The sequence below is a fragment of the Dioscorea cayenensis genome, chromosome 19 (genome assembly GCF_009730915.1).
Source record: "Dioscorea cayenensis subsp. rotundata cultivar TDr96_F1 chromosome 19, TDr96_F1_v2_PseudoChromosome.rev07_lg8_w22 25.fasta, whole genome shotgun sequence".
Lineage (NCBI taxonomy): Eukaryota > Viridiplantae > Streptophyta > Magnoliopsida > Dioscoreales > Dioscoreaceae > Dioscorea > Dioscorea cayenensis.
Window position 1 is genome coordinate 3651513 of NC_052489.1, and position 11393 is coordinate 3662905.

The following is an 11393-nucleotide window of genomic DNA, read 5'->3' on the forward strand; positions in this document are numbered from 1 at the left end:
GTGTGGTGACCCCGGGATCCCGATGTATCATCCAATCAGGGCTCTACGCTCCCACCTGATCTGGACCAATCAACACTCAGGTCCACCACGCCACCTCTAAAGGCTGGCCCGTGGGGACCCACTACTGCAGTAGTCGGGCCTTAGCCCGCCGTCACCATCCAAAACAACATGTAGATGCAAAGAATAATACAAACCGTATAAATCATATCACATGGTCCTTATCCGGGACATTCACGATGACGATACATGCATAATATCAAGAAAATCCAAATACAAAAATACCATTCCTATGCCAGGGAATGAAAACCGATCCCCACAAATATTGTCGGTAAAAACATTTTTAATACACGCACATGATTTCACAAATCATTCCAAATCAAAGCATATATAACCATCCAAAAAAATAAATTCATGAACCGAATAATTAAATCACATATACATGTATTTATACTATTTATAAATATGTATAATTATACTGAAATTGATGTATCAATACGATTGTCGGGGAACATCAACGACAGAAATAAATATACGTATACCCTCAACATTATACGCCAATTAAACATGATAAAAAAAATACTTAAACAATTATTTTTTCAAAAATATTAGCCATTAAATAATTATTTCAAAATAATAATAATTAATCAATTATTTAAAAATAATAGCCACTACCAACTCACCTGGTGTCCTTGGGTTCCTTGCTAGACTTGGAACTCCCTCCCAAGACTGAACAACACCTAACAAGAATAATATAATAAAAATAAATAACACATTTAAAACTCAAAAAGAAAATACAAAAAAATAATAATCAACTCTATTGGGCCCACTCACTCCAATCGGTTAAAATCCGACCTTGCATAATCCAACCCGGCTTTCAATTGCACTTAAACCAACTCAATTTAGACTAAAACACGCTAAACCAATCTGAACAAATCTCAATTCCATTGAACCAAGCTCAATTGCACTCGAACCAAGCTTAATTGCGACTGAACCAAACTCAATCAAACTGAACCAGCTTGAACCAACTCAATTCTTATTCAAAATCCTTTGAACCAACTTGGTTCAGTCCAAAACCCTTAACCCAAATCAACTGAACCAAACCCAAACCATCTCAACTTGATTTGATCAAGCCCAACTCAACCAAATCAATTCAATCCAACTTGGTTAGATCCAACCAATTCAACTTGGCTAACTCAACCCATTTCAATCTAACCATTATCATTAACCTCCTAATCATCAAAATCATCAATTTAATTAACTAAACCAAATTTTAATCTCGGTGCTACAGTAATTGCTACAGTAATTCCGGCAAACTCATCTCCATTTCAAGCAATTTCCATCACAAATACAAGGTTTTTCAACACAAAAATAATTTAACAACAACACCCTCATCAACTCCATCATGATTTCCTCAAAACAAATTCATTATTTCCTCCAAAATCACCCAAAATACATACATGCATACATACATGAAAATACAACACCAAGAAATCCTTACCAAGCAAGCAAACACTCCGGTGAACTTTCTCCGGCATTCTCCAAGCTCCAAACTCCTTCAAGCCTCCCATTTTCCTTTTCAATTTCATTTTATTTTATTTTTCTCTCACGGGTTACTGTAGCAAAATGGTGGAGAAGAAGATGAACAACACTCAAGCTCTAGATTTTTCTCCAATCTTATGATTCAGCCGAAATTTACATTTAGTCCCTCAAAACATAATTTCTTACAAAACAGTCCCTGAAAAACTCACAAATGGTCCCTGAATTATAAAATAGTATTCTCAAAAGATCCTTTCAAATTATCCAATGGTCCTTTAAGTATAACACAATATTTCAAAAAAAGGTCCCCACCGCCTTACCTTTCAGTCCTTGGTTTTCAGAAACATTTCATATCAATCCTTTTTCTATTACTCTTTAACCAAAAATCTTTTATAAACTTTCACACTTAGGTCCTTGTTCTTTCCACTTAGGGTTTCTCCACAAGGTTACTCTGTAGAAAAATTCTTACTGTAACTGTAGTAATACCCTGAATATATTTTCCAACAGGTATCCAAAGGTTCAGGGTATTACATATATACTTCATGTATTTGAAAAATATTTCGAACTTTATGGAAGTTGAAAAGATTATCAGCATTAACTACATACTTCAACCTTATCTTGAATAACACAATTGCGGTGGATAATTTGATTGCCATGTTTATGGCATCACTACTACATAATATCCTTGTTAACATGAGTCGGACAACTGCTTATTTATTTATTTTTAATTTTTAATTTTTCACGGGGGGAAATGCACCACGGTCAGAAAACCCTAGAACAAAACAATCAGTAGCTATATATCGATATATAGGCCATTTGAGCAGAGTATACAGTTCATTGTTTTATCCCTATTTTTAATAAATCATTAGGTATTGATAATATTAACAATTTTCTAAAAATGTTAATTGATATTATTTGCATTGTATTCTTGATATAAATATTTTTTAACATATTTTTACATCTATGTAAGAGTTATGGTACATGTTTAGAGCTTTAATTTGGTCTATCTATATACCATTATTCTATGTCTAGAACCAATTATTATTGAAATTTTCCTTTACAAGATTGTGTTTATGGTAACGTGTTATATTGTATGTTGGAATGGATATTATATCATTGCTTATGGTGCAATACACATCATTGAAGATTAAGATTTTTGTACAAGCAATTATGAAGAAGAAAGAATACCAAATTCAGTGCCTCTAATATAGTCAATCTGCATCTTTGGTCCCTCTAATATGATTTATCCATAGGAGATCCCTCTATTTTAATATATAGAAAATGTAAATCCCTCTCTCTAATATAATTTATCCTAAGGAGGTCCTTATGAGGACTTATATTTCTCAAATATTAAAATAGAGGGACCTCCTAAAGACAAATCATATTATAGGGACCAAAGGGGCATATTGACTATATTAGAAGGACTAAATCAGGCATTCTACCTATGAAAAATAATATAATTACACATATTTAGCCATATTTTTATGAAATAAAATAACAACATTTTTTTAAAAATAAAACAACAAAATTTAAATGTCTAAAAAAATCATCTTAATTAACATTATTTTTAAGAATTTCAAACAAAATTATTTCCTTTTTTTATATATTCTATTTCTATTTTATATAACATTAATGAAAAAATAGAAAAAAGCTTATTTTGGCTATTAAGTTTTAAAATTCTTTTTTTAAACTTTGACCCCTTCGCAATAAAATCTTCTAGGTATATTTTCTAATATTTAAAAAAATGGCATATTATGAAGAAAAATGAGGTGCATAATACTATTGAAGATTTTGTTTTTTTTTTTTAAGAATAGCGTTGAGAATATAAAATGCCATTTAACTATAGTACAAAATTATAATATCGACCTATATATTTGATAGTATCCTAATAATGTAATAGAGTTTCAAATCAAAGGAGCCTAGTATTATAGTCTAGTAGTAACTCACCACAAAGTGTGCAAGGGGCAAGAGTTCAAAACTTTGCTCCGGCAACTGTTCATTGGACTGTTTATGCACTGTTCGCTTTAGTCCTAGTATTGCATAATGATGAATGTACAATTATGTAACATTGAATATCATTTTGTACACTCATTAGATGTGAGTAATACTATGGAATTCAATGCTAAATATGGTGTATTTTGCATTCTCAGGCTTCAAGCAATGCTTAAGGCAGGAAAGAGCCAAAAGAAGCATTCTAGAGCTAAAACGATGAAGCTAAAGCTCTCTCAGCATTAACTAGTGAAGAATAGGCCAGACAAACTCACTTACGGTCACCTTATGGTCTTGCTTTCAGCCGTAAACCTCTTCTAGAGAACCTTGCAGGCATGCTTATGCATGTAAGGAGGAGCATAAAGACAAACCAGAGGACCTTATGGGTAGGACTTATGCTAATAAGTCAGACCGGAAGGGTTGTCCAGAGGAGTTTACGAGCACAACATACTCCCATATGGGTGGTCACTAGGGCTGTCCAGATGAGCTTATGGTCTAGCACTTACAGCCGTAAGCTGGACCGTAACACAAGACAAAAGGCCTTATGAACAGAACTTACTACCATAAGTGATCTCATAAGGCTTCTACCCCATCATCCCCAGCTCTTTACGACCGCATTCTTAATTCTGTAAGCAGTCCGTAAGTGGCTCGATATAAATATTTCTGAAGAGAGTTTTGATGTTTTCTTCAATTCTTGTTACGTCTTATTGTTTGAATGTTTGCTCTCCTTTAATGGAGAGCTAATTTTATAGATGTTTGAGTGTAGACGAACTTAAGGGTTTATTCTTTTTTGACATTGATTGTAGGTCTTTATGCTTTAACTGTTTCTCAATTGCAATCCATTTCTATTTGAACACAATTGTGTTTTCAATGTCTTGAATGCTATCGAGATGAAAACCCTAGTTTTCTTGTATGATGTGTTTTGTGACGAGTAGAAATACCCATCTAATATAGACAAACCACGATTGGAGGGGATTATGAGTAAGCCTAGCAATGAAGTACTTTGGAATCAAGAGTTCTCCTCCCTTAATCTTCCTGGGTGATTTAACAAGTAATTCTATGCCTTTGATAATGCCTTTGGTAATCATAGGAAATAGATTTTAATAGAAATCACATTTCTATTCTATACAGGATCAGGGACAATTACTTTGCAAGAAAAATTGTCTACTTATGAATTCTTATTAAATTCACATTGAGATTTCATAGAGCGCAACGCAGTAGTGGGGTGTCTATATCAACACTCTACTGAATTAGTTATTATTCACTCTTGTAAGAGGGGTTTAGTATATTCTAGGATTTCTCTCAGTTCAAATAGGATTGCTATACTTATACAATCATTGTCCTGGACTTATAAAACCCTAGAGGAACTCTATACTCAACCATCCCATCTCCCCTTGAGTCTTAACCAATTTACTTCTCGTATTCTTGCTATTCATTCTCTTTGCTCATATTTTATTTGCACACATAACACTATTTGGTTAGGTTAATTTTTGGGATTAAAATTAGTACTAATGCTCCCAATCTTCCCTGTGGATCGATAAATTGCCCCAAATGCACACTTTACTACTTGATCGGCGTGTACGCTTGTGTTAACCCCTATCACATAGCATTGTTTATTAACAGTATAATGGGTCTCATCGTGGGTGTCCTATGGGAGGAGTCGTATTCTCCATCCTTCTAGAGTTGCACGGCAAGGAAGATTTACCATTGCGGGATTATGATCCATAATACATCATCTTGGCACATAATAAGCCTTCATTTCCCCTTGTGTTAGTCTGCCCTATATGTTAAATTTGTATAAGTCATTAAACCGCCGTAATTGATACATGTTTATACCTATCTGTCTTTTTGATGTAACTTGTTGCATTCATCAAATAAAAAAAAACCAAGCAAATAATGAAGGGAGCCATATAAGTACATGTTACCATGATGAAGTGAAACCTTCTTTTAATGCGCATATGATGTGAAACTGTTTATAAAAACAAGTTATTTTTATTCTTTTAGTGAATAAACAATTTATTTTTCTTTCTTACAATAACTAAGACTGCTTCATGAGAAAATTTTCACTATGATCACACATCCAGCAAGAAACAACTACAAGCAAGGTTAGATTATCTAAAAAGAATCTCACTCTAGTCACGTAGGAATTGCAGCTATTTATTAGAGGATAACCATCAGCAAATATTTTAATATTTGCTAATGTGTTTATTAGAGGATAAACATTAGAAAGTATTAAATATCCTCTGATAATATTCAAGCATTTGATCATGTATGCACCTATTTGGTTGTCTTTACTTTTTCCAATAATGCACCTACTTGGTTTCCTTCTTCAACTATTTTATCATGAAGATATGGACCATTTGACAACATGTTGATAGTGCTCCGTATACCGTCCATCTCATACACGTTAGATATATCACATGTAGATCTTTCCATCACATGCACATAGGTCATGAAAATATTTATAAACAAATTATTTTCCTTCCTGCTTATAAATAAGGGTGGAAGCTTATGTTATAACTCAAATAAATACCTTTCTGTTTCTCTCACTCTCTTTATCTCTCTCTCTCTCTCTCTCTCTCTGATAGCTCATAAAAAGAGATACAAATGGAGCTTGTGAACAATGGTCCTCCTCCTAATGTAATTACTACTACTACGAAACCAGGTTTCAGGGTTGCAAAGAATGAAAATGTGGATGTTCGTCCACTTGCAAGCTTTCATCCATCTCTTTGGGGAGATTACTTCATCACAAATCCTTCATTACTTTCTACACATCAGGCATGCCATACTTTCACTTCTTATTTTAACAAAAAACTAAATTAATTTATATATAAGTACATATATATATATATATATATATATATAATGCACACGTACACATGCAGGAACCAGAGGAACAGATGAAACAAAGGGTGCAAGTACTAGTTAAAAATGTAAAAATTTTGATAAAAGATGCAAGGGGTTCAATGATAGAGGAGATGCAACTCATTGATGCACTCCAACGCCTTGGTGTGGCTTATCACTTTGAACAAGAGATCAATGAAGTATTATGCTCCATTAATAATAATAGTTCTTCTCACCATCCATACAGTGATGATGATCTTCATTTTGTTGCTCTTCGATTTAGATTACTAAGACAGCATCGCTATTATGTACCACCAGGTATTTATATATATATATATATACATATAAGTACATCATGTTTGCATGAGCTTTTTCTAATGAGTTTGCTTATATCTATGTGCATATATATATATATATATATATATTGCAGATGTCTTTAACCAGTTCAAGGATGAGAAAGGAAAGTTCAAAGAAGAAGTGAGTAATGACCTGAAGGGCATGTTAAGCCTATATGAAGCAGCTTACCTTGGAATCCCCGGAGAGGATGAGTTGGATGAAGCCATTAATTTCACAAGAAGCCATTTGCAGTCACTTATGAAGCACCAAGGGCCAAGGCTAGCACAAAAAATTGAGCATGCACTGGAGACGCCGTTGAGAAGGAGAATGAGCAGACTGGATGCCAGGTTGTACATATCCGTTTATGAAGGAGACACTGAAATAAGGAATGATGTTGTGCTTGAGCTTGCAAAGCTTGATTTTCACATATTGCAATTGCTTCATAGAGAGGAGGCCAAAAGGATCAGCATGCAAGTACTCATATAAACTATAATTCTAGCTAGATGATTAATTCTTACCATGCAAAGGTGGCTTTGAGATTAGCGATTTATAAAATAGTACAACATATATATATATATAAGTGTATAATTTAACTCATAATTTTGATTGGCTTATGTTGGAGAATTCTATATTGTGTATACAGTTGGTGGAAAGATGTAGGTGTGCCAACAAAGCTTACATTTGCTAGAGACAGGATAGTAGAACTCTGTTTCTGGGCATTAGGCGTATATTTTGAGCCCCAGTATTCAAGGGCCAGGATGATGTTGGTAAAGGTGATAGCTATCCTTTCCCTTATGGATGATGTTTATGATTCCTATGGCACAATGCCTGAGCTCCAACATGTTACTGATGCAATTCAAAGGTTAGAAATTAAATCATCTTCCGGTCACTGAGCACAAATTACACATGATAATTAAAATTATGTTATTTCACTTTGCTTCCATATCAAATTATTATAATCGAACTAGGCCCGCAAGCTTTATTGCATGTATATATGCAAATGCAGGTGGGACTTAAAGGCTGCTGATGAGATGGAAAATTGTCTACGAATAGCTTTCCATGCCATATATCAGACAATGGGAGAACTTGAAGATGAAGTACTCAAGGATGGCAATCTTTACCGCATTGATTACCTCAGAAGAGAAGTACAATAAGTTCACTAGTCTAATTAAATAGCTTAGAAATTAATTAAGCATTTCAATTTAATTTTCATGTTAATTTACATATAATTAAAGAAATAGTTGCAAAAATATATTCAAAGATGAGCAGATTACACCATGAAAATAAATATTTATGACTATTTTCATCCATCACAATTTCATAACATAATGAATTGCAGCACTCTAAACCATTTGTGCATGTAATTTGTCTTCATTGCATGAAAAATTGCACTTTTTAACTAAAAATGTCGGTTGCTTGATTCTAGTTAAGAATATTAGCTGCAATTCAAATATATTATGAGCTTAAATTTTATAGGATATGAAACCCAAACTTATATATATAATGATATGTGTTACCTTAATCAATGGGTTAGTATATCATCCTGCTTAAGAAAAGAAAGACACTAATGACGGGAGAATATCTCTATATATATAACCATCCATGACATAAGGTTTAACTTTATTTTAGTTTTGGCAGTTTGGAAAGATGGCAATTGTATACCTAGAAGAAGCCAAATGGAGAGATGAATGTTATTTACCATCACTGGCGGAACATCTGGAACTATCATTAAAGACCTCTGCTTACCATGTTGTTGCTTGTGCCACATTCCTTGGTATAGGAGAAATAGCAGGGAAGCAGTCATTTGATTGGGTCACCAGGTTTCCTCAAATTATCAAAGATGTATGCAAGATATCTAGGCTCATGGATGATGTCGGGGGTTATGAGGTATGCATGAAATTCAATCTCAGAAAAGTAACTAGTTTAAAATTAAAAGCTCTTTCAATATATTTAACTTAAAAATATACTCATTTTATAACTTATCTTTGATGTGTCTTCCATAGATTGATGTAAAGATGGGAAGACAACATGTTGTTTCGACAATACATTGTTGCATGAATGAGTTTGGAGACTCACTAGAAGAGGCAAAAGCAAGATTATTACATTTGGTGGAGGATGCATGGAAGGACATCAATAAAGAGTGTTTACATCTAACTATACCTTCTGCTCTACTTGTCAGATTGGTTAATCTTGGTTGTGTGATGGAAACCATCTATAGAAAGGTAGATGGATATACTGAGTCAAGTTCATTAAAAAATTCCATCTCATTATTGTTGGTTAAACCAATTTTATGTTGAAGCTCGAATATGTTGTAAAACATCATCCATACCTCAGTCCAGCATTGTACAACTTGCTGAAGTTGATTAGAAGTAGATCATGCCTCACCTAATATGGAGTGCAAGTATGCATGGAAGACTTGAGGTCAAGTTAGATCATTTCAATCTTTGTAATGTATTAGAGGTCAAATAATAGTTGCTTTAATTTGTTATGTACGTGTTGGGTTAGTTATTTATGTACGTGTCATCGTGGTGTAACCCGCATGCTTAGTTAAAGTTCTATATATACAGTATTGTAACTTGTTGAAGGGTAAGGAAGAAAGCTTGTTCATTCAAAAGTCTCATTGTGTGTCACACCCCGAACCCAGCTCACCGGATTCGGTATGCTGACAAACGGCCGCACACTCATAGTGCATAGCACAATAGGCATGCAAGGTTTCAGAACTTATCTCAAGACAAATATACAATCTAACAAAACTGTAATTTCAAAAGTCAAAATCAGAAATTTACAAAGTTCAAAATTACAACTTCAAAAACAAGCTGGTGTTTTATACATAAATCATATACCCACACAGACATAATGGCAACTCAAATTTAGAAATAATCAAGAACACAATCTCTTGCCAGCTCACTAAGATGTCTATTGTAGTCATTACTCCGAATCTGAAAAAAAATTCAACAACAAGATGATGAGCTTGACAGCTTAGTAAGTATCCATTAAAAATATCGGGATGATAAGAGTTTCAAATTTTCAATATTCAAACAAAGTATAACAAAATACTAGTTTGTCATAATTAAATTCAGAAGTCAAGTTTTCAATAAAACATAACTGATTAAAAAGCAAGCATATATTCCCGCAAATAACTATTGCCAAAACAAAATGTCAAAGATCATTTGTTTATTCTCGGTGACCCGAGCCAAAATATTAGAGGCCATTATTCTTCACCGACGGAACGGTGCGAAACTATAGTTTTTTAACAGAGATATATGTCGACACAGTCAGTGTTTAACCCTAGTGATAGGATTAGTGCATGATGCGGAAATAACACAACAAAAGAGATGAGATCCACCACCGAACGAAGTTCACGATCGGATACAGGACCTAGCCACTCACCACTCCTTGGATCTGCCCAAAGAGATACAGAGTTGAGAGAGTTCTCCTCAATGGCCTGCAAAAGCTCAAAGGAAAGAACCCAGAAAAATGAGGCACAGCCTCCAACTCTCCAGCCACACATTAGCTGTCCCCCCCTTTGGCAGCCACTTCAAGTATATAACTCTTGGGACAACCCTCCAAGAATAGAAAAACTTACATATAAACAAAGTTATTAAACTAAAAAACACTTAAGAGATAATTAAGGCTAAAAGAGAAGCTGCAGAAAAGACAGAAAAGGAGTTTTACTGAAACCAGTCAACTTGATATGTCTTCAGTCTAGTAGCCATATCTTCCTCTAGGAAACTCCAATTGATATGAAATTTGTTGCATTGGAAACTAGACTTCATTAGATATCTAACTATAGGTTACATGCATCTTATGGTCAACGCAGTTGCTACAGTTTTCACGAAGAGTTTCACCAAAGACTGGGTGTTCTTCTGAAAATTCTTCAATGTCCAAGTGCTCAACACTTGGTCTTGTTTGTTCTGCTCCTGCATCAAACTCCCTTGGTTGAAGAAGACTCGCCCTCGAGTCCGAGGTTTCATGTGTCCTATGATAAGGAGAAAGATCAGATACATTTAAAGTTTTAGAGACCTCATACTCTAAAGGAAGGTCAATCTCATAAGCATTCTTCCCATTTCTCTTCACCACTTGAAATGGACCAGCTGCTCTTGGTTTCAATTTATTGTACTTCCCTGGAGAAAACCTTTCTTTTCTTAAGTGAACCCAGACAAAGTCACCTGGCTTGAACTCAACATATTTGCGATGCTTGTTTGCTTGCTTGCAATATCTCTCATTCTGTCTCACAATATGTTCCCTAATCTGAGTATGCAATTTCTTGATTTGGACAACCCTCTCACTTGCTTCACTGCTGAAAGAATGAGGAGTAGGAAAAGGTGTTAAATCTAATGGACTATGAAGATTATGCCCATAGACAGCTTGAAATGGACTGCACTTAATAGACTGATGGATGGAGTGATTATATGCAAACTCAATCTGTGGTAGCAATAAATCCCACTGTCAAACATTCTTGCCCACAAAACTCCTAAGCAAGTTTCCCAAACTCCTTTTAGTAACCTCAGTTTGTCCGTCAGTTTGGGGATGAGCTGTTGTGCTAAACTGTAATTGTGTCCCAAGCTTCCTCCAAAGTGTGCGCCAAAAATGACTCATAAACTTCAAGTCCCGATCAGAAGTGATTGTCAAAGGAATTCCATGCAGCATCTTTATTTCTTTGAGTTCTACAACAAGATACAAAGTGG

General features: G+C 34.5%; 1 protein-coding gene across 1 annotated transcript; it reads left to right on the forward strand.

Annotated features, from left to right (window-relative positions):
- Positions 1-6072: 6072 nt before the first annotated feature.
- LOC120250362 ((-)-germacrene D synthase-like) lies at positions 6073-9159 on the forward strand. Its single transcript, XM_039259167.1, has 7 exons — positions 6073-6303; positions 6411-6687; positions 6800-7175; positions 7349-7567; positions 7712-7850; positions 8344-8592; positions 8709-9159. Exons 1-7 carry the CDS (start codon positions 6133-6135, stop codon positions 9000-9002), a joined length of 1725 nt encoding a protein of 574 aa, XP_039115101.1. The 5' UTR covers positions 6073-6132; the 3' UTR covers positions 9003-9159.
- Positions 9160-11393: the final 2234 nt, after the last annotated feature.

Bases quoted from the DNA above. Each gene is read 5' to 3' on its own strand.
- LOC120250362 (XM_039259167.1), top strand. From the start codon at position 6,133: ATGGAGCTTGTGAACAATGGTCCTCCTCCTAATGTAATTACTACTACT. The intron at 7,851-8,343 runs GTACAATAAGTT...TAGTTTTGGCAG, and splicing joins TTGATTACCTCAGAAGAGAA to TTTGGAAAGATGGCAATTGT. The intron at 8,593-8,708 runs GTATGCATGAAA...TGTCTTCCATAG, and splicing joins ATGATGTCGGGGGTTATGAG to ATTGATGTAAAGATGGGAAG.